Source organism: Phoca vitulina, unplaced genomic scaffold (genome assembly GCF_004348235.1).
Source record: "Phoca vitulina isolate PV1807 unplaced genomic scaffold, GSC_HSeal_1.0 scaffold3, whole genome shotgun sequence".
Classification (NCBI taxonomy): Eukaryota; Metazoa; Chordata; class Mammalia; order Carnivora; family Phocidae; genus Phoca; species Phoca vitulina.
Window position 1 is genome coordinate 87,031,839 of NW_022589706.1, and position 27,874 is coordinate 87,059,712.

At 41.2% G+C, this 27,874-nt stretch overlaps 1 protein-coding gene across 1 annotated transcript in view; it reads left to right on the plus strand.

The window, feature by feature from the left end:
* ALPK1 (alpha kinase 1) overlaps window positions 1–27,536 on the plus strand; it is a 116,573-nt gene extending 89,037 nt beyond the window's left edge. The window contains exons 6-15 of the mRNA XM_032401017.1: window positions 7,286–7,345; window positions 8,524–8,610; window positions 9,765–9,841; window positions 10,767–10,862; window positions 13,064–13,168; window positions 14,106–16,209; window positions 18,941–19,094; window positions 23,723–23,885; window positions 25,099–25,285; window positions 26,467–27,536. Of these exons, the coding sequence (XP_032256908.1) occupies window positions 7,286–7,345; window positions 8,524–8,610; window positions 9,765–9,841; window positions 10,767–10,862; window positions 13,064–13,168; window positions 14,106–16,209; window positions 18,941–19,094; window positions 23,723–23,885; window positions 25,099–25,285; window positions 26,467–26,666 (3,233 nt within the window). The 3' untranslated portion in view covers window positions 26,667–27,536. The remainder of the gene's footprint in view (window positions 1–7,285; window positions 7,346–8,523; window positions 8,611–9,764; window positions 9,842–10,766; window positions 10,863–13,063; window positions 13,169–14,105; window positions 16,210–18,940; window positions 19,095–23,722; window positions 23,886–25,098; window positions 25,286–26,466) is intronic.
* The last annotated feature ends 338 nt before the right edge of the window (window positions 27,537–27,874 follow it).

Here is a 27,874-nt window from a genome sequence, read left to right on the forward strand (position 1 = left end):
CTTTCAAACAGGGGTATCTGAATTGCTATACTTCTGACCAAGAGCCTTTAAAAAGCAGATTAAAATTCGACTATTTTCTCTTAGTTCTCCTGTCTCCTTTCTGTAGGGCCACTTGACTATGCTAACAATAGAGCTGACAAATCCACTGAAGTAATTTGAGGGTTTTTTTCCATCACTGGGAACACCGGTACAGTACCTGATTAGGCCCTAAAGTATCTTTTTTTTTTTCTTCTGTCACTTTGAATGAAATGAAAAATGAGGCTGACATTCTAACTTAGGATGTACTGTAGAGGGCAGTTGGAGGGAGAAAAGGCCTGCTATGTATTACAGTGAAGTTTACTTCTACAGAATTTTGGAATTATTTAAATTACTGATAACCATGAGGTTGAGAAATGTGTAGCCTGCTATCCTCATTTCTAAGAGTGAAAGAATAAAGGACAAAAGTAGAAGGCAAATTTGCCCTTCCGAGAAACAGGACTGGCTCATTTTTTAAATTGATTTTAGCTGTTGTTACTGTTTTAGTAAGTCCGGTCTTCAAGGGGTTAAAATATCTTTACTTCATTTCCTTTGAAAAGGAACTGTACTGACTATACTAAATGGGACAATTGTTGGATGCAGACAGGGACAGAGATAAAAGGACATGAGAGAAATGGGCTTGTGGAGGTTCACTTTTCAAAAGCCCAACTTCATTCACTTTCAAGTTCTTGCAGCTGTGCATAAATTGTGTCGTGTTTATTACTTTCCTAGAGTAACTGCAGGGACAGAGTTGAACTAGGGAAAACTTCCTTCCGATATCCCTGACTTGGGACATTTTACAATGTTTGGATTTATAATGTTTGGGGTATGAGGGAAAGCTGACAACTAATGTTCCTTCGGATGGCATCAGATGGCGATGATGTGTGTGCATAGCATTCTGTGGGGAGAACAGAATGATGAGGCCGGGCATGCACAGGCAGGGTTCTAACATTGGTTCTCCTCACTTAGAACTTGGAACAGAGTCCATGTGGCCTATTTTATGAGATACAGATTTGGTATAGTGTGACATGAAAATTGAGGTTAAGCGGAAGGCAGGCATGTTGATAGCTTTGTTTTACACAGCCACACTGATCTTTTCACTTGTGTGTTTTGTTGTTTCTCTCATGCTTCTAACCGTGATAACAAGTAAGCCTAGAGAGCATCATGAGCAGTACGCTCCTCTGTTGATACATATCCTATGTCTAAGATAAAATCCTAGATCTTAGTTCCCAACAGTTGGGTTATCTTTTCCTCAAAGATACTACCAGAAGAGCCACAAGAAAACAAACACAGTCTCAGAGTTAAGTGAGTTTTGTGAACTTCTCCCCTCAAACAACTTTTTTTTTTTAAGATTAATTTAGAGAAAGAGAATGAGAGTGCACCAGTGGGAGTGGAGGGAGAGAAAAACTCAAGCAGACCCCACGCTGAGCTCAGAGCTCAATGCAGGGCTTGATCTCACAACCCTGAGATCACGACCTGAGCCTAAATCAAGTCAGACGCTCAACCGACTGTGCCACTCAGCATCCCCCCACCCCAAACAACTCTTAAGCCTCCCCATACACTGGATGTCTCAGAGAGAGAGGGGCTTAGAGCAGTGGTGGTGTCCTGGTAGAGAAGGTACCATGAGAAGGGGTCTCCATTCTCAGCATTTGGGACTCCTGGGATGGAGAAATGAGAGGACTGTATGATATTCTAAGGAGTAAGGAAGAGGAATAAAGGTAATATGAGGGGACAGCACAATCCTACTGTTATCCCTTTGACTCAGCCCTTCCTGGTATCCACCCAAAACACATGCCAAAGGTCAGGGCATTCAACATGGGATTTCAGAGACAATAGAGAACATCCTGGGCCTGCCTAGCTCACTCTTGCCTAAAATTAGGAGGAAAACCTTTTAAGCCATAATTAGAGATAAAGGTTCAAATCTTCAGTTCTTTCACATGGAGGATTAAGCAAGTATAAAATCTTCTCCTATTACATAGATATTGTGAATATTTTTTTAGGTGTGGAAACACAGAAAGTGTTCAAAGTTAAAACAGTAGTCTACTGCTCATGAGCCGGAGGAGTTTACACTTGAATATGGTCCTAGGGGAAGGGACTCTCATTTTAATCCCCATTTAGGGGCAAGAGACAGGTCCATGGGACAATGTGAGAAGTGAAATATTTGCATAAAGCGGGAATTCTCAAAGGTTTGCACAGCTATGAGAGAGGACTGAACAGCTCCACCAGCTCACCTGGAGAAGTGGCAAGGAAGCTTACTGTCTACCCAAGCTCTGGGGTAGAGGCCAAAAAAAAAACTCCCCAAATAAATAAAAACCCCAAGACTATGCCAAATGTGTGTGAGGAGTCTGAATTTACCCTACCCACAAGGGAGGGGATCCCCCCAAATAATTAACAAAAAACTAGTTCAGGACTGACATTTTTGGGGCCCAGCAGAATATCAAATACAAAACTATGTTCTAGAGAAACATCCACACTCTGGGGGAATAGGAAGCCCACAGGAGAATAATCCTTGCTGAAGATACCCTTGGTTAAACTGTATAAACAACAAAAGGAAATGAAACATGTGAGAGAAGAACAGCATGTACAACAAAACACAGGAAAAATGGCCCTCCAAAACAAAATATAAAAATAGAACAAACTGAAAGACTCACATGGCTTAAAAAAATAGTATGTTTAAAGAACAGAATGCAACAGGAAAAGAAAATGAATTCACTCTTTTGAAAAAGAACTAAAGAGAATTTTCAGAAATTTAAAAATACAGGTGACCCAGTCAGTTAAGCGGCTAACTCTTGGTTCCTGCTCAAGTCATGATCTCAGGGTCCTAGGATGGAGCCCTACATCGGGCTCCATACTCCACAGGATGTCTGTTAGAGAATTCTCTCCCTCTCCCTCTGCCCTAGCCCCCAACTCATGGACACATGCACTCTCTCTCTCTCTCTCTAAAATAAATAAATCTTCTTAAAAATATGCAGATCCTAATTCAGTGGGTATGTGGCAGGGCCTCAGATTCTGCATTTCTAACCAGCTCCCAGACAACACTGATGCTGCTGTTCTCCAGACCTCCATTGACTAGCAAAGGACTATCCAGGGGCACCTGGGTGGCTCAGTCGGTTAAGTGTCTGACTCTTGATTTCAGCTCAGGTCATGATCTCAGGGTTGTGGGATTGAGCCCCAAGTGGGGCCCCTCCACTCAGCATAGAGTCTGCTTGTCCCTCTACCTCTGCCCCTTCCCCAGCTCATGCATACTCTCTCTCTCTCTCAAATGAATGAATAAATAAATAAATAAATAAATAAATAAATAAATAAAAACTTGAAAGAAAGAAAGAAAAGAAAGAAACAAAGAAAGAAAAGAAAGAAAGAAAGAAAGGGACACCTGGGTGGCTCAGTCGATTGTCTGCCTACTGCTCAGGTCATGATCCCTGGGTCCTGGGATCAAGCCCCACGCAAGGCTCCCTGCTCAGTGGAAAGCCTGCTTCTCCCTCTCACTCTGCCCTTCCCCCCTTTGCTCATGCTCTCTCATGTGTGGGCTCACTCTCTCTCTCTCTCAAATAAATAAAATAAATATAAATAAATAAATAAATATTTTTTTAATAAAAGGACTATCCGAAGATTCTAAATATGTGCCCACCTGTTACAGGTGAGTGGTAACAACCTTCCAATAAAGATAAATTTCCTGGGCCAGTTTCTCAGGTATTCCAACCCCCTAACTGACCTACCGGAAATGCATTCCTGCAGCAGATCTAACAGCAGGAGAGAAAATGATGGAACTGGAAATTATATTTAAGGAAAATACTGAGAATGAAGCATATGGAGTTAGGTAGATGAAAATATGAAAGAGGAATTTTTAAAACTTAGAGAATAGAATGAAAAAAGCACATAAGCATAATAGGACTTCTGAGAGGACTGACTGGAATTAGAGAAAAACACGTCTTTGTGTTGAAGAGGTGGACCCAACCTTGAGCAAACTTCTTTTTAAAAAATCACCTAGACGCAGTGTGGTGAAACTGCAGAAAATCAAACAGTGAGAAAATCTTAAAGGAAACAGAGAGAAAAGACAGATTATGTATATGGGGACTATATTTAGACTGACAAAAAACATCTTATCAGGAACAACAGAGTCCAGAAAGCAATGGGATCTACCAAAAAAATTTGAGAGGAAATAGCTTTCAACCTAGAATTTTATACTCAGCAAAGTCACCATTCATAAGTGAGGACAAAAGAGACATTTTCAGACAAAGACTAAAAATATTTATTATTCTCAAGACACTTATCTCACTCTTTCTCTCTCTCACACACACACATTAAAGAATGTATTTTGTTAAGTAAGAAGTTGAATCTATAAAGATGAAGTAGGAGATTCAAAAAGCAATGGTAGGGGCGCCTGGGTGCCTCAGTCATTAAGCATCGTTAAGCATCTACCAAGCAAAAAAAAAAAGCAATGGTAAATAAAGAATTGGTAAATGCACAGGTCAAACTAATTAAGATAAAAATAAAAGGAAATTATATGGTAGTATCACTTACATAATTTATCAGATGCAAAAATTTTATTATCAAATTGACCAGCATTATATTAAATTAATAAAATACATTATAGTCAAGTAAGCTTATTCCAGATATATAAGGATGGTTAATTTTTTTTTTTTAAGATTTTATTTATTTATTTGACAGAGAGAGACACAGCGAGAGAGGGAACACAAGCAGGGGGAGTGGGGGAGGGAGAAGCAGGCTTCCTGCAGAGCAGGGAACCCGATGAGGGGCTCGATCCCAGCACCCTGGGACCATGACCTGACCGAAGGCAGACGCTTAACGACTGAGCCACCCAGGCGCCCCAAGGATGATTAAATATTTAAAAGTGGATTCATTCAGGGGTGCCTGGCTGGCTCAGTTGGTAGAGCATGTGACTCTTGATCTCGGGGTTATGCATTTAAACCCCCTTTTGTGTAGAGCTTACTAAATAATAATAATACTAATGTCATAACTGATTCAGTCAGTTCACCTCGTGGACAGAATAAACAAGAAAACTATGTGTTCACCTAAATGGATGTGAGAAGTGTTTTATAAAATTTTCTACCCATTTAGGTTAAAAATACAAGGTAGGGTTAGAGATGGTCTTGGTCAGGTTCCAGTCAGGAGACAGAAACAACACAGTAATTTGAACAAGGAGAGTTTAATATAAAGAGTTATTAACTATATCAGGGGATTAATGAGGGATTACGAATAAGTCGTAAAGAAAACTCTAAAGAATACAGGATAAGCAGTTATAAAGACCAGCCACTATCCCTTGTACTGAGAGAGAGCACAGAAGAAAAATTTCCCAAGCCCACAGGCAGGCACACCAGGACTGCGACCCAGACCTTGCTGGAGAAGGCACTGCCGTGGCTCACGGGATGGCAGAGAAGTCAAGGAGTTTCCATGCCAGCAGAACTTACTGGAAATCCACCTTCTTGGGTGCTGGGGGAAGCCATCCACAGAAAGGTGCCTTGGAACTCACCACAAAGCTGCCTTTGTGGAATGCCAGGAGGATACATTCCTGGGGAAGTCCCTCCCTGGCAGCACTCCACTGCGAAGTCACCTGAGAGGATGCTGCAGGAAGCTGCCGGCGGCTGGGTGCTGCTGACCTCTGCACACTGAGCCAAGCGCTGGGGAAGCCACCTGTGTTGGAGGAGGAAGACACAGGAGAAGCCAGGAACGCTGCAGGAGGCAGGCACTGGAGAAGCTACATGCATTGCGGGAGCCTGGCAAGAATTGCACACTAAATCAGGAAGAGAAGTAGCCTCCCTTGCAGTGTCTCTCCACACCCTCTAATGACAAAGCTGGCAAAGGAGAAATATTTACCAGGTCCATTCCCATTAGTGCAAAGCAGGCAATGAAGGGTGAATTTGAAGCTGAAAGGCAATAAGCTGATAGTTGCACAAGAGGAGACTTCTTAACCTGATAAAAGGAAGCAATCGAAAACCTTGGCAAAATTACTGATGAAAAACTAGAAATATTCCTTTTAAAATCAAGTAAAGAAAAAAAAATATATCTTGTTATCACTTCTATTTGATACTGACCTGGAAGTCCTCCCAGTGCAATGAAAAAAGAGAAAGAAATAAGAGATATAAAGATTAGAAATGAATAAACACAATTATCAGGATTTGTAGATGGTACGATTGCCTGCATAGAAAACTTCAAAAAATACACAGATTATTAGAATTAAGGCATTCAGCAAGTTTGGTGAATACAAATCAATATATTTTAAAAATACCCATCCTTAGATATCAGCAAAACCTAATTAGAGGGGCGCCTGTGTGGCTCAGTTGGTTAGGCGTCCAACTCTTGATTTCGGCTCAGGTTGTAATCTCAGGGTCCTGGAATCAAGCCCCATGTGAGGGCTCCCCACTCAATGGGAAGTCAGCTGGAGATTCTCTCTCTCCCTCTATGCCTTCCCCTGCTCATGTGCGTGCTCTCTCTCTCTCTCAAATAATCTTTTTAAAAAACCTAATTAGAAAATACAACTTTTAAAAAGAAAGAAACCTTTGGTAAAATTCATTTACACAAGTATTTCATGTTATTGCTCTCTTTCTAAACACATTGGTATGAATAAATTTTAATCAGACAATAAGTCATGATTTCAGAATATGCTTTTCTTTTTCTTTCCTTCCCTCATTTCTTTTCTTTCTTTCTTTCCTTCCTTTTCTTTTTTCTTTTCTTTCTTTCATAGTCTTGTTCAGAGAAAGAAGACATAATGTTTTACAAGGGTTTGCCTTTACTTCTCAAGCCTTATTCTATATGAATGAATGTATATGTGTATGTGTATGTGTGTATGTGTGTATGTGTGTAAATATAATTGCCATTTCAGATACTATACAACTTCCCACCTTACCAATTCCTGGAAATGTCATCTTTTCTGTTCACTTTCGTGTATGCTATAGTTATTGATTTTAAATTTTATTTTTATTTTTTTAAAGATTTATTTATTTATTTGAGAGAGAGAGCAGGGGGAGGGGCAGAGGAGAGGGAGAATCTCAAGCAGACTCCCTGCTGAACAGGGAGACTGACACGGGGCTCGATCTCACGACCCTGAGATCATGACCTGAGCTGAAATCAAGAGTCCATCATTTAACCGACAGCCACCCAGGTGTCCTTGACTTTAAATTTTAAAATAGAATGTTTCCAAGAGAGGTTATGTTCCCTGTATAATGTGTTAATCTTAAAGCATAAACATATTAGTAGTATTGAAGGCAAATGTGCAGAACTAATTGTGTAGCATTTGGTTGCTTCTTTTCAGGGAAACTTTTAAAAGCAGAGTACATCCTGAGCAATCTAATAAGCAACAATGGAGCAACAGGTAAGGTGTTTTCATATCTTCACAACGACCTTTACCTGCAGTCCCTACTGGAGTTCTAGTTTAAAAGCGACTGAATGACCTAATAGTTACTGTACACTAGACCTCTCCAGATCTACCTGGAAGTTGGGTAACAAATCATTTAAATCTTCAAATATCTTGTCTGAATTTCTGGGCGTTAAAGTCAACAAGTTTCCCAGTAAGTTGAACACAACCTCCAGTAGACTTTTATCCCAATGTGCTTGGATCCAAGGTTCCCAAGCTCCTTGAACCTTACTGACATTTCCAGTGGGGAGGCAGTTTGGAATACAGATATTGACCATACACCCCTCATTTGTGGCCACCATCACTAACCTATGGTATGCACACTTCCCATCTTCCACACCACACACACACACACACTGGGATTAAAAGCTGGGGAGAAAACAGAGAAGGTGATGTGACACAGAATCAAGAGGGTGTAATAATGAATCTGACTCTATTTTTGGTGTTTGCTGACAGTTTTAAGGCCCCAGGCTTCCCCCACTCCCCGTTGTCCCACAGCTGGGCAGGCTGGGGGCGGGGGTTGTTTTTTGGTTTGTTTTAAACCTACTCATCAGTAAACCGAGTGTAGCTTGTGGGAGACTTTACCCCAGCCCCACACCCTAATCACAGTAAAAACCAAAGCCACTCACCACTCTTCACTCACGTCAAATGGACCAGCTTGGGTGCCTGCCTGCTCTCCTCAGAAAGGCTCCTTATGTGAGTACTAAATCTTTTCATGCCTTCCTGGTGTGCGTGTGCAGTCGTCAGTCTCTACTTCCAAACCAATTTTGGGTGGACTGGAAGGAGGAGCTGATCTCCTTAGGAACCAGAGGGAAGTGGATCCCAGGCAGAGGTAACAGCAAGTGCAGATGCCATGAAGCAAGAGACAGCTCCCATGATAAGGAACGCAAATGAAGTCAGTGTGGCAGGACATAGTCAGTTGAGAGAGGTGGAGACCAGACAGGAATTCATGTCTGTGAAGCCTTGTAGGTTATAGCAAGGAGTTGGAACCTTTCCCTAAATGTAGAGAAAAGATCCTCTCTCTAATCTGGATCACATGTGCTCATGAAGGCATGAAATGGTTTCATTTCACCAGGCTATTTCCTTGATAATTCAAAGCTAAAGCCGCTTTGCTTTTTTCCCCTCTTTTCTTGTAGGTACCTGGCTGTACAGAAATGAAAGCGACAAGATCCTGGTGCAGTCAGTCTGCATACAGATCAGAGGGCAAATTCTGCAAAAGCTAGGTACGGTCATCAAACATTCAGCCTCTCAGGGCTCATTTACAAAGTCTGGCTGTGAGATTTTACCGTAGAATTTTCTAATTGCATCTGGTTACAATTGCTAATCCCCACTTCGCTGAGTTTCCTCATCGAAAAAAAAAAATGACATTTGAGATCCCAGGAGTGTTATGAACATTAATAGAACAAAATTTTATGTTGAGTTTTGTTAAAGAAATACACAGTTGTATAGTTTGATGCTAACCTTAGGGTTCTCGGTATTATTTCTGGAGTCTGACTTTCAGTTCTACAGGACTCCATGTGCTAGAGTGACACCGTATTCTACACCACCCTGACACCTTACCCATTCATTCCTCAGAGGGCATTCCTGAGTTTGTCAAACAAAATTTATAGAATGCTAGCTGTGCTTTAAAGTGCATGGCCCCACCCCAGCTGTTTATAGCCCAGCAAGCCTGAGTGCTCTGCCAGCAGTCCAGGAGAGGGCTTCTAGCACTGTCCCCACAGACAGGCCAACCTGAACATGGGGTTTGGGAGGGTTGGTCCCAAGGGAGGGGTCCTGAGGAGGGAGGGAAACAGAGCAGAGGCTCTGCTGTAGGCTGGAGGGAGGAGGGAAGGAGATATGCTGGGAGGCGGGAAGGAGCCCCCGGGGCCCCCTGTGGGCTTATTAGCCTATCCCCAAGCCCTTTCCTCACCTGAAGGCAGAAGACTTTAAAAAACAACAAAAAGGAAGTATGAAAAAGAGCTGCAGGTGCTCAAATAAATAAATAAATAAATATGCAAACTAAAGTGTTTGAATATTTTTAACATAGAATGGTAATTAGTATTCTTGTAAATAATGGAGTTGATTATATATATACACACATATATATAATTGATTATATATATACACAATTGACTATTTATATATATATACACACACATACATATAATTCTTACTGTTTCTCTGTGAAAGGGAAGAATTATCTGTATTAAACCAACTGGAAAAATAGGTTGCTGTTTCTCCAGCAGATTCCTATCTGCTGATTGCTGTCAATATAATTCAGCCCGAAATTTTCCTAACAGGAGCCAATGAATCTTCTTTCTGTATTAGTTCTCAAAGGTATTTTCTAACACAATACACAGATACTAGCGGTTTGTGCTGTCTCCCCCTCTTTTTCCAGGGATGTGGTATGAAGCAGCAGAGCTGATCTGGACCTCCATCATAGGATATCTGACACTTCCTCAGCCAGATAGAAAGGTGGTGTATCTAGTGCTTTTTTTCTCCTTTCCTACATTTGTCTTTGGATGACTATCTCCTTATGGCACAATTCAGTGTATCATTTATCGAGTTTATTGGTTCTATTTTTATCGATTCTGCATGCGCATAGGACCAGGAACATTTGGTAACTTCCCCACTCACAGCTAGACTCCTGGCATGTATTTAGTGTTTCTGCATTCATGTCTAACTATCTATTTATATATATATTTCTATCTATTTACATACTTATTTCTATTTATGTATTTATTTCTAAATATATATTTATTTATATAATATAAATATTATATATTTATTTCCATTCATCTATCTATTTGATTATAGATTTAGCCTTTACCTGATTCCACAGCAAAGTTGAGATGGCCAAGTTGCTTAGTTGTAAGATCATTTTCCTCCAACTCATTGTTTCTGGGGCATCTTTATCCAAGAAATCGAGAGGCAACATCTGCTTTCCTCCTTGCTGTTTGCATGCCCTGTGCCTCTGTGGGAATATTCTCCTTGTTGACTGGAACATTGGGTCATCTCATTTCCCTGAGCTGTGTCAGCAGTAACATTGCCTACAATCCGTTGGCTCACAGACAGAATGGGACACAAGGACTCTCGCTTGAGCCAATCCTTTATGCGTAGCAGGATGGAGAAGTTAGTGTTGGCAGTCCAGTAAGGCCCAGCTAAGAAATAGTTGTGTTTACATTAGGTCTGTGTCCTCAGGACGTGACGATCTTTCAAGCCCTGTGGCATCCAGTTTAGAAGTATTTCCACTGTCACAATAACAATCACAGTAAGAATAAGAAGAGCAGCCGCAGAGATAGTTCATATGGAGGACTGATCATTGCCTTTAGGCCTTGAGATGAGAGCGGTGATTGACCATGAATTCCTAATCTGTGTTCTGTTTGTTTGTTTCTTACAGGGTATTTCCACATCACTAGGTATACTGGCAGACATCTTTGTTTCCATGAGCAAAAAAGATTACGAAAAGTTTAAAAACAATCCACAAATTAACTTGGTAATTATCACATGTCAAAACCATGGCATCACCTCACAAAACCGCCGGCGTTTTTGGTGATTGGTGCATCAATCTCATTCTCTCTCCAGGAGTCAGGGAGCACGAGTGTCTCCCCTCTTCAAGTCACATGAACAATCCTGGGGACAATTCCTATGGTGTCCTATTTAGCTGTATTATCTTAGCACCTAGCACAGTACCAGACATACAAGGGTACTAAAAAAAATGACAAGTGAATGAATGAATATCATCGAGGCGATAAGGGCTTTGAATCCCACTGATTTCCTTTCAAATCATCAAAAATTCCGTTTCCACACTTGGGCTACCTCAGTGATAAGGTAAAGGGGTAACAATTTTAAAGATTTTATTTTGTTGGGGCGCCTGGGTGGCTCAGTCGTTAAGGGTCTGCCTTCGGCTCAGGTCATGATCCCAGGGTCCTGGGATCGAGCCCCACATCAGCCTCCCTGCTCAGCGGGAAGCCTGCTTCTCCCCTTCGTGCTCCCCCGGCTGTGTTCCCTCTCTTGCTGTCTCTCTCTCTGTCAAATAAATAAATTAAATATCTTTAAAAAAAAAAAAAGATTTTATTTTGTTAAGTAAGCTCTACACCCACTGTGGGGCTGGAAATTACAACCCTGAGATCAAGAGTTGCATGCTCTACTGACTGAGCCAGCCAGGTGCCCCAAAGGGGTAATAATTTTAAAACTTTAATTACCTCTCTGTTCAAATCAGAGTATCAGTCACTTGTCTAAGTTCTCATTACTAATATTTATGTATTCCTTTACAACTCAATATATAGAAGCCACATAAAACCCTATGAGGCAGGTAGAGCAAAATGTATTGTTCCCATTTAAGAGAAAAATAAACTGAGGTCCAGAGAAACTAAGTGAGCTCTATAGTTTGCACACCCAGTAAGAAAGAATACTAAGAGCAGAACCCAGATCTCTGACCAGTCTAGAGCGTTAGCATAGACATCAAACTGCTCTCCTGCACTGTACTGGTATTGAGAGGTTTAATATTATCATGAAGATTGCATTTTTATTAAATACTAAAGTGACAACGGTAACTGTATTTAATAGTAATTACTGTAGCATAAGAACACATGCACTTGCTGCTGGCAATCTGAGTCTTAGCAAAATGTTGCTTTTTGCTGTCCGACCAACACACAAGAAAAGGGTTATATCCCTGTTCAGTGAAGTTGTCTTTGATGATTGTTTAAAATTATAAACTGCCAGGGTGCCTGGCTGAGCATGGGACTCTTGATCTCAGGGTCTGAGTTCAAGCCCCACATTGGGTGTAGAGCTTACTTTAAAAAAAAAAAAAAAAGATTAAATTTTTAAAAATTGCAAATTGAACTGCCTCCCCATCCTGAACCTCCTTGTGAGCCCTTCCTGCTTTATTTTTCTCTGGAACACTCAGTGCCATGTCAGATCCTATGCATTTTACTCATTTTGTGTATTGACTAATCCCCTTCCTTCAATAGGAAATAAGCTTATTGCAGGCTCACTGTCTGCTATCTCCTTCATGTCTAGAACAGTATTTCTAGGATGAATGAATGAGTCTTAATTGCTGTGAAATCATACATTAAAAGGCTCTTTGCCAAGAACAGTGCAGAAATCATCAGCTAATCTGGCTGCAAGTTCACAGAGTTTCTGTGAACAAAGACTTGCATGATCCTCCAGAGAAACTTGTTTCAATTATTTTGTATAGGCAGGCATTGTGAATTTTTGCACACATTAGGCCCTTTCTGGGGAGGGACAGGGTTTGTGACAGGATTGTGTATGGGTGCTGGGGGAAAGGACACTCAACTCCCTAGGGTCTTTTGAGCCACTTAACTCTTTTTTTTTTAAGATTTTATTTATTTATTTGACACACGGAGAGAGATAGAGAGTACAAGCAGGGGGAGCAGCAGGCAGGCAGAGGGAGAGGAAGAAGCAGGCTCTCTGCTGAGCAGGGAGCCCGATGTGGGGCTCGATCCCAGGACCCTGGGATCATGACCAGAGCTGAAGGCAGACGCTTAACCAACTGAGCCACCCAGGCACCCCCAAGCCACTTAACTCTTTCTTGGCACTGTTCTGAAATAGTTGTGATGAGGGGCAGAAGGTCCCTCAAAATCCTGAAAGACAAGCAAAGGAATTTCATAGCCTGACTTTTGCTAATGGATAAATAATTGTCAATACAACACTTGGCCTCCTGTTTTTTCACAGGGTTTGCTGAGGGAGTTTGACCACCATTTGCTCTCAGCTGCGGAAGCCTGCAAACTGGCAACTGCCTTCAGTCCCTACACGCCCCTCTTTGTGCTCTCGGCTGTGGTAAGCAGGGGGCAGCCCCTCCCTGAACCTCTCTCCCCAGTGAGGGAAGTAACCAGTGAGAGGGAAAGGTCTAACCTAAAGTGGGCTTTGTGTACATCATTAGATAATTGTGATCAGGCCTTATGTATGGAAAGGTTTTATAAATCAGAGTAGTGACATCCTGGTGGAAGATAATTAATTCAGCCTGAGGGTATAATGTTGTCCGCCTCAGACCAATGGTCCCCAAGCACATCAGAACTGCCCAAAGAGTCTTTGCAAAATGTACATTCCTGGTCCACCCTAGGTCCACTAAATGCAAATCTCTGGGATAGGTACCCAGAAATCTTTTATTTTGAAATACTGCCCAGGTGCACAGAGGGGTTTGGAAGCCACTACTCTATTGTTTTGACTTCTATTAAATAAATGATGTTTTTGTATATAGCAGCCTTATTTGCACAGAGAAAATTACTATGTCCGTGTCCCATGTATATAGACACTCTTTGCTAAAACTAACAACAGCAGTAACAGCAACAACAAATTTATCATTTTTGATCAAAAAGTATCAGGCCTGGGGCCCCTGGCTGGTTTAGTCAGAGGAGCATGCAACTCTTGATTTCGGGGTAATGAGTTTGAACCCCACATTGGGTGTAGAAATTACTAAAAAAAATAAATAAACTGAAAAAAAAGTATCAGGCCTACAGCAGGATGGTAGTTAGAGCTAATTTCTTACCCCCTCATGCCAACCAGTCACATACATCCCCGTCCCCTCTCCTAATTCACCAAAAGGACTTTAGGCCCTTGACTCAATACTTGATTGTGTCCTTTTCTTGGAATATCTGTGGCACGTGTTTATTTTCCTATAACACTTCTGACAACTGTCTTCCAGGAATGAAATTTTTCCTGATTCACTTCCAGTTTCGAATTCAATGTCTGATTTTGTATTTGGTATTTTCCTCAGAATATCCGCGGCACATGCTTGTTGTCCTATAGTAGTTCTAATGACTGTCCTCCAGAAATGAAAAATTCATATCTGTATGAAGCCAAAGAGGCCTTCGAAATTGGCCTCCTCACCAAGAGATATGATGAACCAGCTACTGGAAAACAAGAGCTTCATAGTCTTCTCAAAGCTGCTTTCGGCCTTACCACAGTGCACCAAAGACTCTATGGGGAGACCGAGATGGTCCGTGTAGCAAGTCAGCTCTGTAATGAAGCTATGGGAAAGCTGTACAGTTTCAGTAGTTCCTCTGGAAGTCAGGAGAGAGAAGCTCTCTCTCAACAGATCTTGTCTATTATCACCCAGGTAAAGGATCATTTACAAATTCAAGGCTTCTCAAATTTAGATGACAAGTCTTATGTTCCAGAGAGTTTCAAGCGTGGGTTGGATAAACCCATCTTTCATGGGCAAGTGGATTTCCAAAAAATCCTTGAAGCCTATTCACAGCACCATACTTCAGTGTGTGAAGTATTTGAAAGCTCTTGTGGAAACAACAAAAATAAACAGAAAGATACAAAAACAGGAGTCTGTATCACTACTCTAAAAACAGAGACAAAAAACATAGATACTGTGTGTACTACTGAAGACAAATCACATTTTCAAAAAGGCATGGTAATGGCTAAGAATAGTCAGGAGAAACTCAGCAGGATAGGCAGGAAAAACTGGACCCATTCTGATGCATTTCGAGTCTCCTTGGATCAAGACGTAGAGACTGAGGTTGAATCACCAGACCACAGCCACGGTGAAGAAGCTGTTTTGGACAAGTCTCTGAGTGACAGCCATTGCTCTAGTTCTTGGAGCAAGTTATCAGGGGTTAGTTCTTCTACAAGCTGGGAGGAAGTGAATTATATCGATGATAGGTCAACCAGAAAAGAGCCTTGCAAGGAAGAACATCTTGTGGATACTCAGTGTTCCACTGCCCTGTCTGAAGAGCTAGAGATCAATGAGGAAAGCAGAGCTGTACATCCACTGTCTTCAGAGCTTCATGGTCTCTCTCTCCAAGTATCCAAGGGTGACAATTTAGAGTTTTCTCAAAGTCAGCTACACAAACACATGCCCTTAACAACCTCCTGTCCTCATAACACAACAGGCACGTTCTTGGCCTCTGGTGCAGGCCTGTTAGAAGGAGCTCCAGAAGGTGTGCAAAAGGTTAGAAACATGGGATCCAGAAACACTTCTGGTCATTCCAGCCCCTCATTTGGTTCTGCTTCTTTGTCCTCTTCTGATTCTTGTTGGCCCAAGAACATAGCCACCTATCCTTCAGTTCGAGAAGAAGAAACCTTTGAACTAAGTGAATTTCCAGAAATCCACTGTGATGCCAAAGACAGGCATGGGGAAGAAATCAAAAGAGGGACAGGCCTTACATTTAAAGACAGTTCCTCCTGGGTTGACCCAGAAGGAGAAACAGAGGAAAAAGAAGAGGATATGCCCTTAGACTCTCACGTAGTCATGGAGGGTTCTCTGGGCAAAAATTCTGTGATGCCATGTAGCTCTTTCACTCTTCATTGGCCTGTTCAAAATCCTGACTCAGGAAAGAGCAGTGGTTCAGCCAAAGAGCAGAACATTGACCCTGATGCCTCTACAGTGGATGAAGAGGGCCAACTGCTCGACAGCACTGATGTTCACCCCACAAATGGGTGTGGCTCTTCGAGCCTATGTTCCCTGAGGCAGCTGCATGGTTGGGGGGCTGAGACCCCTGACCCATCTGTAAGCAGTAACATTGCCTTCCCTGATCTTAGCAAGGACTGCACTACCACAGAAGAAGGAAACGAACCAGGAAATATGCTAAACTGCAGCCAGAACTCCAGCTCGTCCTCAGCGTGGTGGTTGAAATCACCTGCATTTTCCAACAGTTCTTCTGAGGGGGAAAACCCATGGTCCTTTCTGAATTCCAGTGGAAGTTCTTTTGTTTCATTGCCAGGAATGATAAGGCAAGAGATCCTAGATGCTCGAACCCTGCACCCTGATGACTTTGAAAAACTCTTGGCAGGGGTGAGCCATGATTGGCTGTTACAGAGACTGGAGAATACAGGAGTTTTTAAGCCCAATCAACTCCACCGAGCACACAGTGAGTACAACATTTTCAGTCGGTACAGCTTCAGGAAGCCTCTGTGTATGTTTGGGGTCCTCTGAAGAGCTTGATATGTAGATCACTTAAAACTCATGAAAGACACAGACCCCTGTTATGCTTTGTGAATATACAGAAAAATATGTACTTTGGGGGTTTCCCTCACTCTTGGTGTGGTGGACTCTAATGGTGGCAAAGACCAGAGGCTTACTCAGGCCACTGCATATATTGGGGGCTTGCTATGAAGATACACAAGGCAGTAAGGCAGACAAGAATCTTACAGGACCAAGGAACAGTCATCAGTCAGGGTTTAAAACAGCTCTGCTTGTCATATCCACTCAGCATCTGTCTTTTCCCTGGATTCTCATTACCAACCAGCTGATTTCTGTTTTTCCCCATTCAGATTTTTGGGGGCAGAGTTTGACCCAGTTAAACATCACTCTTCTGCTGGGCAGAGATTTTCACACCTGTCCACAAGGTTTCTTTTCAGCCAATGGATTGAGCAAGTGCCCCCTACTATTATAGTCAGCAACTACTTCTTGCTTATGGAAGAGCCCAAGGTCACTTACTATAGCAGGGAGCCTGGATTGGGGCCCACCCAGTAATCAGTGTATCTATTACAGCTTAGAAGTGGTGGAGAGGCTGGGAAGAAGACAAAAGAAGGTTCTTCTCTTAGCCCAGAGGATCACATCATAACACCCTCCAAGATACTGAAGAATTATTTGAATGAAAAAAAAGAAACAAGCTTTGTGGTTTGTTAAGCACTGGATACTAAAGTAGTAGTTCTCAGGGCACCTGGGTGGCTCAGTTGGTTAAGTGTCCAACTCCTGATTTCAGCCCGTGATCTCAGGGTCCTAGGATCCAGCATCCTGTGGAGCACAGCATCAAGCTCTGCACTCAGCGGGAAGTCTGCTGGAGGACACTGTCTCTCCCTCTCCCTCTGCCCCTCCCTCTACTCATGCATGCTCTCTCAAGTAAATAAATAAATCTATAAATCTATAAATAAATAAAGTAGTAGTAGTTCTCAATCTTGGCACCATATAAGAATCCCTGGAGGGGGAGGTGCTTTTTAAAATTTCCAGTGCCTCACCCCTGAGATTCCAATCTAATGGTTCTGGGGTTTGGATCCAAGCATCAGTATTTTTTAAGAGCTCTTCAGTGCATTTTTATAAAGCCGATGTCAGTAACTTCCGCTTCAGAGTATTCCAGTTTTTTGCCTGCTGCCTTGAAGTCAGACTAAGATACAGATCAGGTTGTCACAAAAAGAAGCAAAACATTCTATAATAGGGTTTTCCTATTCACTATTCCCTTTTTAGAGATTCTGTAGGTTCAGAATCACATTTCTTAGAGTTAGGTAACTGCTTTATTGTTATACGTGTGTGCCAATTTGTGGTGAAAAGCCACATGTACATAATCTCAAACCCATTAGGGGAACATTATTATCCCCAGTGTACAGATAAGAAAAACAGAGAAAGCCCAAAGTTGAGGAAACAAAGCAAGTTGTACATTTCCTCCATCTTTCTTCCCTCAGTTCATTGCCCTTCCTATGAATGTGGGCAAGCAGCTCACCTTCTGTTTCCATCCCCAGCTTCTCTGATTGAATGCCCCAACCCTGGCCACTGTCTTTCCCAGCCTCCAGTCATCTCCCGCCCCGGTCCCAGACCCGTGAGTTTCTTACTTGAAGTATTTTCTCTCCTGAGTCTCCTATACTTTCACCCATTATCGCAACCTACATGCAGGAAGGTCCATGTTCACTTCATTTTAACTTGGATCCCAAAATGTTGCATTTCTTCTCAGAGTTCATGTCTTTCCCCTCAAAGAAGTGCTTTCTTACTAGCCCTATTCTGCCTTTCCTTAAGGTGGAGACAGTTTTTGCTTTTCCTTCTTATCTTTTCCTTTTTCTATTGAGTAGCATCTTTGTACGGTAGCTGTATTTTGTCAAGTAATTCCTGGACTTTCCCAACTTAAACAAAACAAGAGAAAATTAAGGTGCACTTTAATAGGTAACTATGATTTCTGAAGTTGCCAGGAGTCTCTGAGGTAGAGTTATTTCGTTTATTTCTATCTATATGGTCTGACACCAGTAGTAGGCTCCATTATCCGGACCCCCCAGATAATTAGAAGATGCAAGCATATATCACTCTTCCAAGATGGTCTCTGGGGTTTTGCTGTTTATCTTATTTTTTTTAATATTTATTTATTAATTTATTTGACAGAGAGAGAGAGACAGCGAGAGAGGGAATACAAGCAGGGGGAGTGGGAAAGGGAGAAGCAGGCTTCCCGCTGAACAGGGAGCCCAATGCGGGACTCAATCCCGGGACCCTGAGATCATGACCTGAGCTGAAGGCAGACCCTTAACCAACTGAGCCACTGAGGTGCCCCAAGATGCAAGCATATATCACTCTTCCAAGATGGTTTCTGGTGTTTTGATGTTTAAAAAGCCTTTATTTTCTACCGTTTTCATACAGAAACTCTCTGGCCTTATCTTAATCCTTGACCATCACAAGCAAAAGATTTTGTGAATCTTCATTACATTTGCAAAGCTTTACTTTATTGTACTTCACTAACTTTGTAGTAGTAGTCATAGAAGAGGCTGAAATTTGAGAAAATGTCTAAAGAAGCTGAAGATTTCAGACAAGCTGGATTAGGATCTGTGTCACTTCAACTTTATTCATAAATTGTAACATCCCTTTGAAAATAACGTCCATTTTTATCTTCTCTTTTTCTGCAGATGCTCTTTTATTAAAATACTCTAAAAAATCAGAATTATGGACAGCCCAAGAAACTGTTGTATATTTGGGGGACTACCTGAATGTGAAGAAGAAAGGCAGACAAAGAAATGCTTTTTGGGTTCATCATCTTCATCAAGAAGAAACTCTGGGGAGGTATTTCTTTAAAACAACCTTACCACTAGTGTTAAATGGACTAATTATGCCTTTCCGTTAATTAATCATTTATGAGATTTTGAAAGAGCTGGAAAAGCTAGCCACAATGTATATTTTCAGATTCCTACTCCTTCCTCCTCCTCATTAATTAACTAACAGTAGTTACCACAGACTGACCGACATTATGTCAGCCATTTTACGTAGATGGACATGATGTCAAACCTCTCAGGAAGGGGCGCCTGGGTGGCTCAGTCATTAAGCGTCTGCCTTCGGCTCAGGTCATGATCCCGGGGTCCTGGGATCGAGCCCCGCATCGGGCTTCCTGCTTTGCGGGAAGCCTGCTTCTGCCTCTCCCACTCCCCCCCCCACCACATGTTCCCTCTCTCGCTGTGTCTCTCTCTGTCAAATAAATAAATAAATAATCTTTAAAAAAAAAAAACCTCTCAGAGAGACATTGTTATCCCCATTGTAAAGATAAGAAAAATGGAGTTTCTGACTCTATGGCAGGACAGAGAGCCTCAAACACTCCCACTATAAATGCTGGCAAGAAGTCTAATTCAACTATGAAAACCACACTTATATGTAAATAAATGAGTCTGCAAAAAAAGGTAGGAAAATCCTTTGAGGCTAGGGATGAAGCATATCCAGGGATATAAGAGTATACTAAGCCCTTAAGACACTCCCTGTTAGGTTTTGAGTGGGGTGGCATAAGGTGGCAGCTAGTGACCAAAGTTACACATGTAAGGGACTATTTAGAGACCATCCAGTGGGTAGAGACCACCCACCCCCAGCCTCCTGGGTGGCTCAGTTTCTTGATTTTGGCTCAGGTCATGATCTCAGGGTCGTGAGATAGAGCCCCGCGTCAGTCTCCCTGTTCATCAGGAAGTCTGCTTGAGATTCTCCCTCTCCCGCTGCCCGCCCCCCCCCCCCCCCCCCCCCCCCCCCGCTCTTTCTCTCTCTCAAATAAATAAATAAATCTTTAAAAAAAAAACAAAAACAAAAACAAAAAACCACCTCACTGAGGTAAACACCTGTTTGGCCTTAGTTCTGGATGACAACTTCAAGCAAAAACTCACCTGAAAAAATTAGTGACCACAGGTGATCCCCATTGGGTTTGAGACCTAATTTTACATCATCTGTGTATTTAAAAAAGACCTATAAGCCAAGAATTTTAAGGTGGACCCTGTTTTTTATCCAAATCCACATAATGTAAGAAATAAATAGGAAGACAGGAAATGAGAGAGAGTGAGAAATTGGGTAATTCTTAAGCAGTGGAAGTATATTTCTTGAAAAGGTTGTTGACGATGATGATAATAATAATAATAACAATAGAAACATGTAAATATATTTACCAAGTATATATGTGCCAAGCCTTCTTTTAAGTAATTTATGTACTAATTTAATTAATCATCACAAAAATTTATGAGACAGATATTATTATCCTTATTTTACAGATGAGGGAAATGAGGCGTAGAGATGTTAAGAAACTTGCCCCTCATCACACATCCAAGTGATGAAGCCATGTGTTCTGGGTTTAGTGAGTTTTTTAACAGCTCTCTGCCTCCAGCCTCAAATTCATATGTTGAAGTCCTAACCCACAGTACTCAGACTGTGATCTTATTGAAACAGAGGCATTGCAGATATAATTAGTTAAGATGAGGTCATACTGGAATAAGGTGGGCACCTCATCCACTATGACTGGTATTCTTATAAAAAAGAAATTTGGAGATAGACATGCACAAGGAGAATGCATGTAAAATTGTAGTTGTGTTTCCACAAAGCAGGAACCACCAGAAGCCAGGAGAGAGGACTGAAAAACATCCTTCCCTATGGCTTCAGATTGAACATGTCCCTGCTGATATCTTGATCTTGGACTTCTAAGCTCCAGAACTGTGAGAGAGTCAGTTTCTGTTGTTTAAGTCACTCAATTTGTGGCACTTAGTTATAGTAGCCCTAAGAAACTAATACAGCAAGATGCATCATAGGAGGATCTGAGATGGGAAATAAAAGAGAGAATAAGAAATATGGAAGATGGGGCGCCTGGGTGGCTCAGTCGTTAAGCGTCTGCCTTTGGCTCAGGTCATGATCCCAGGGTCCTGGGATCGAGCCCCACATCGGGCTCCCTGCTCCGCGGGAAGCCTGCTTCTCTTTCTCCCACTCCCCCTGCTTGTGTTCCCTCTCTCACTGTGTCTCTCTCTGTCAAATAAATAAATAAAATCTTTAAAAAAAAAAAAAAAAGAAATATGGAAGATGGAGTGAGAGGATCCAACATATATCTGATCAGAAAAAGATAACAGATCAAATAGAAAAGAATTACTATTTAAATAGATAATATCTGATAATTTCCCAGAATTGCCAAAACACATTAATCTTCAAATACAGGAATCATAGTGAATCCTAAGTAGGATAGAAAAGGAAGAAGGGGGGTGCCTGGGTGGCTCAGTTGGTTAAGCATCTGCCTTCGGCTTGGGTCATGATCCTGGAGTCCTGGGATCGAGTCCCACATAGGGCTCCCTGCTCGGTGGGGAGTCTGCTTCTCCCTCTGACCGTCCTCCCTCTCATGCTCTCTGTCTCTCATTCTCTCTCTCTCAAATAAATAAATGAAGTCTTAAAAAAAAAAAAAAAAAGAAAAGGAAGAAGGAAAGAAACTAGAAATGAAGGAAGGAGGAAGGAAGGAAAGAAGGCAGGCACTCATAAATCCACTTCTTGCTACATAGTGGTAAAACTTTAGAACACCAAAGATAAAGAAATAATCTTAAAAGCTGTCAAAGAAAAAAGAGTTTACTGCTAACAAATCCTGACGAAAAATGATCCCAACAAAATGGCATAAGATGCCAGAAAGAATGGGCCTCTGTTCCCAGACTGATGATCCTGAACCTAGGGCTGAAGGTCCTCTGACAGAACGTTTGGGACATGCTCCAGCCCCAGGGTTTGCTCCAAGTTCTGAACTGATTCAGAGCTACTGCAGGCCCAGAGGTCTGTCCATGGCAGAAATGCTGGAACACCCGATGATGACAGCCACTCCTCTGCTGGCTGTTTTCTCATGCCATAGAGGTCCCTCCTCGGCAGCCTCCACTGTCAGATTTCTTTTTTTTTTTTTTTGGTAAGATTTTATTTATTTATTTTTGAGAGAGAGAGTGTGAGCAGGGAAAGGAGCAGAGGAAGAGGGAGAGAGAGAATCTCAAGCAGATTCTGCATTGAGTGCAGAGTCCATCACCGGGCTCAATCTCACACCCCTGAGATCGTGACCTGAGCCAAAGCCAAGAGTTGGATGCCTAACCCACTGAGCCACCCAGGCGCCCCTCAGATTTCCTTTCGGATCCCCGGGAGTCTGAATGGCCAAAACTGCAGCCAACTTGGATTTCATTATCCTGTTGGACTCAGTAATTTCTAGAGAGTGTTTTCTCTAGTTGAGGTCTATAACTCTGACAGTTCTCTTTGATTTTTGGAGGTCACTCTGGACACATGCAAATTACTCATAAATTCACACCAACTTATAGCAAATATAAACTGTAGTAAAGTGTGATAGTTACTGTTTTGCTCCTTTCAACACTTAACCACTTACTGCCTCATATCTTCTGTCTCCAACTATGTGTAAGGCCTTGAAATATACAAATCATATTTCACACTTTCTTCAAAACACTCAGGACTAGCACAGGGCTATGCACATAATAGGTGATGATGGAAACAAGTATTTGTACAGATGAAGTAATCACATAAGGAAGGGGTAGAAGAAGGCTTCAGATTGATTAACTGACCTGTTTAAGGCCCCAGTGAAGGTAGTGAAAGATCTAGTTGCAGAGCCTGCACTTTCCAGTGTCCATCCTGGCTCCCTTGGCTCACCAAGGAAGTCTGGCAAACTGCTACATTAACTGGACACTTTCTCTATAATCAGCATCATCCTGAGTCAGTGTATCAGACAGTGTTCTTCAGAAAAACAGAACCAAGAAGATGTATATACATATAGACAGAGAGTTATTGTCAGGAATTGGCTTGCATGATAATAGAGGCCAGAAAATCTGAAGATCTGCAGTTGGCTAGCTGGAGACCCAGGAGAGCTAATGGTGTGGTTCCAGGCCAAAGGCCAGCAGGCTCCAGACCCAGGAAGAGCTGATGTTTCACTTCAAGTCCAAAGGCAGGACAAGACCAGTGTCCCAGCTCAAAGGCAGTTTGGCAGGAGGAATTCTCTTTAACTTGGGAGAAGATCAGTCTTTTTTGTTCTATTCTTTGTCCTTCAACTGATTAGATTCGGCCCATCCACATGAGAGAGAGCAATCTGCTTTACTCAGTCTATTGATTTAAGTGTGAAATTCATCCCAAAACAACCTCACAAAAACACCCAGAATTATGGTTGATCAAATATTGGGGAACCCTATGGCCAAGTCAAGATGGCACATAACATTAGCCATCACAGTCAGCCAACATGAATTATGTTCTCTTGTTCAGGAGGCTCTTACAAAATTATCTGAGTCATGAGATAAGTCAGGATCATTAATACTGACTGTCCAAGGTAGAGAAAGAATAACATCTTTCAAGCATTTGTGCGTATCTCCTTTGGTCTCCGCTCTCTTCCTCTGTGATAAGATCACTTTTGCGCTTCTTTTGTGTGTTTTTTCCTCTGGTCGTAGATATGTTGGGAAAGAATATAAGGAGCAGAAGGGCCTCCGGCACCACTTCACTGATGTGGAACGTCAAATGACCGCACAGCACTACGTGACAGAGTTTAACAAGAGACTTTATGAACAAAAGGTTCCAACACAGATCTTCTATATCCCATCCACAGTAGTACTGGTAAGATTAAAGAGAGCAAGGGTTTGCTTAAACAAGCCTGTAAGTATATACTAGGTTACGTTTTGGGTAAAATCCAGTAAACTCAGTTACCAGACTATTTCATCTCCTTCATCTACTTAGAGAGATATGTAAGAACTATGACCTTTTAGATCCTGAATATATAATCTGGATCTTCCAAGTCACCCTGTTAATTCTGGTATCTGGTCGCACGTGGTCAAGTTGGCATTTTTAATATCCTTTCTTTGGGTACTGTCTGTACTTTCAAAGAGAGAAAAGGACCCCAAAGATGATATGTAGTACAAATTATCACCTCAACCCAATGCATGAATTCCCTGTTTTACATCTGTTAGTCCCCGCCCCTGGCAACCAAGTAATTACCAAGTCATAGCTTAAACACGTTTAGGAAGGAAAAATAATTATTCCCTTTTCACTTTCAAATAATTCTAGTTGTTAGGAAGTTCTTAGATCTGTCTTCCTCTGATTTCTACCTATGAATTGCAGCTCCACCTTCTGGGGTCATTGAGACCAATCTGTTTTCAATAAGATATCTCTTTAAATATATAAAGGCAACCATCTATCTCCACTGACTTTTCTCTAATTTGGATTAAGAATATCCTGCCTTCCCAAATATGTTGGATCCTTAGCTCATTCATACCTAAAGGACTTTTTTTTTTTTTTTTACTTTGGCCAAAGACATTTTTTGACACATATTTTATTACTACCAATAATAGCTATCATCCATTTTTCACTTTCTTTATGTCAAACACTATGCCAGGCATTTAACACATTAACTCTAGCCTTTGAAACAACTCGGCAAAATAGAGTATACACACAAATGCTTGAACTGATATTCCAGCCCAGCATTCCAGGGCATGATTTATCTACATGTCTTGATGAGCTAGCTCCCTAGGGTAGGTCACTTCATGGCCTCATTTTTATGTGAGCATTTTAATAAAAGAATAATAATAATTTTAAGTTCTATTATATGCCACATAAAATGTTAAGCGCTTTACATGCATTTTTCTCATTTAATTTCTTTAACAATGCTATAAGGTAGCTATTATTATAATATCTGCTTTACAAATGAGCAGACCAAAACCTCCAGAAGTAACAGAGCTCCTAAGTGGCAAAGCCTAGGTTCAAAGTGAGGTCTACCCGACCCCGAAGCCTGAGGCCTTCCTCGCCATTATGGTCTCCCGTTTCTATTTTTCAGATTTTGGAAGGCAAGACAATAAAGGGATGTATCAGTGTGGAGCCTTACATACTGGGAGAATTTGTAAAGTTATCAAATAATGCAAAAGTGGTTAAAACAGAATACAAAGCCACAGAATATGGCTTGGCTTATGGCCATTTTTCCTACGAGTTTTCTAATCATAGAGATGTTGTAGTCGATTTACAAGGTATGTGAAATTGGGACTTATTTTTTTATTTTTAGTGTTATTCATATGTAAATGTGAGGTCTTGTAACTAGCTCTTCTAGTCATTATTTAATAGATTTTTCAGTGCCTAGACTACTATTTGTAATTAAAATAATTGATTTTACTTTATATAGCAAATGATGTCTGAAAAAAATGTCTAAAGCTTCTACAGGGGTCTACAATGTCACATAATGAGTGAGAAGATCTGGCTCACATTCTGTTGGGCTTAATTCTAGAGCAAATCCACAATGGCTTTTTTTAATTTCACTTAAGTGTATTTGAATGATGTAGGTTTTTAAATATTGCATGCTTTAATATGTGAAAGTCTTTCCACTCTTTCTTTTCTTCAGCCCTTTACCTTTATTACAAGTGTGATATTAGGTTTCATAATGGGGTCATTAAGGAATGGAAAGTTGTGTGTACTCAAATCTGACCTTTTAAAAATTTTCTGCATTTATATTTTAATTTTATTTCAGTTCATCTAATATTTTATTTACCAGAATTATTAGCCAATACTCTTCACTTCATTTAAATGATAAATGAGGTTTATTATAACTATTTTTAGTAACGATTCTAAGACCATCCCCCAAGATTTTCTCTATCCCCTTCCATAGCATTTATCATCACTCTTTATCATATTATATATTCTTACTTACTTATATTGCTTATTAATCTGTCCCACTTCACCAGAATATGAGCTCAATGAGTATAGTGATTTTTTACTCACTTGTTCATTGCTAAATCCCAAGTACTCAAAATGGTGTCTTGTATACTGCATATGCTCAATAAATATTTGTTAAATGAACAGATGAATTAATGGGTTAAGCACTAAAGCGACTTATGAATCGTGAAAGAAATATTCAATATATTGTGATCTTAGTAATTAAACTAAGTGCATTTTATTGCTCTCTAATTCCTTGAGAATTGGCAGCCTAGGTATGTCATATTTGACAAAGTTAATTACCCAATGTTCAGTTTCCCTTCTTAAACCAATAATTGGAATATGCAATACCAAATCCCTTAACAGAAACTTATTAAACATAAACTTCAGTGTAACCGAGTTTTTAAAATATCTCTTTAAGTATATACGTTTTCTTTTTCTGAAATACACTACTGACATTTATAGAGGATATAATTCTCAGACATGTTTATTTCTCATTTAGGTTGGGTGACTGGTAATGGAAAAGGGCTCATCTATCTGACAGATCCCCAGATTCACTCTGTTGGTCAGAATGATGTCACTACCAATTTTGGAAAGAAAGGAATTTTTTACTTTTTTAATCACCAGCACGTGGAATGTAATGAAATATGCCATCGTCTTTCTCTGACAAGACCTTCAGTTGAGAAACCAAATAATTCATAGACTCTCTGGCGTGGTAATGGAATAGGTTTAGCGCTGCTTACCTGTGTGGGGTCCTGCTCTCCTTCCAGGCAGACACAGTATGGCATAGCCCGGTTCCTTCGGGCTTAGGCAGGGCCATGGGACTAGTTCTAGCCAATAATTTGTGAGATGAATTGTTGAGTATCAATTTCAGGCCCATATTTAATTGCCAGTGCAAGATGCTGCAGAGCTACTTCCCTCTGCCACAGTTGGCAAGAATATGTCAGGAGATAGCTGCTTATCAGCATAAGTCCTGCAGAGAGGCCAACCTGGAAAAGGCCCCCATGGACCCATTGTGGACACAAAACAGATGAGAAATAAACTTTTGTGGCTCAAGCCATTGAGATTTTAGAGCTTTTTGTCACTCTCTATCAATGCTGACACTATGGGTGTTTTTCTTATTGACTTAGGAGTTCTCTGTATGTATTAAAGAATTTAGGACATTGTGATATGAGTTCCCGTTTTTTCCTGTTTGTCTTCTGACATTTGACTTTGTATGAAACCTTTTTTTTTCCATGCAGAATTTACTTTATACAGTTGAATTCATTAATCTTTTATTTTACGGCTTCTAGTTTATATGTCATATGTAGATCCTCCCTACCATGGGTTTCTTTATTTTTAAAGTATGTTTCTAGTACATTTACATTTGTGAAAGGTATGAGAGAAGAATGGTGCATTTTAACAGGCACGACAGTCCACTCCTCGCACCACACAGATCTGCTTCTTCACACAGGTGTGGGGAGCAGCTCATCGATGATCTTGTTAAAAGAAACTTAGAGAAGGGATATTGGTGAGGTATTCCCTTACTGAGGTTAGTCTTTGAGGATGCAACTGGTTTCCACCTTTTCCCTCCTCCATTAGTCAGTCTAAATTTCCCTCATTCTTAAATATTACTTCAGCAAGTCTTAATAGCTTATCCGGTAGTGTGACTCAGCCCTACAAACATGAGGTAGATTCTGCATACTTGATAGAGCTTTCTCAGTTTGGGGTTACTGCACAAGTCTGTCCACAACTGCAGTTGGGGCAAGTGAGAACCGTGTAGATCTCCCGCTGTGGGGGGTGTGGTTGACTGACACTCCGGCTTCGGCCCCTCTGGATCACAATGAAGTCATGCTCCCCAGCATGCTCTCAGCCAGTGGCTCAGCGAGGCCTGGAAACCAGGCTCAGAATACTTCAACAGGTGACTGTAC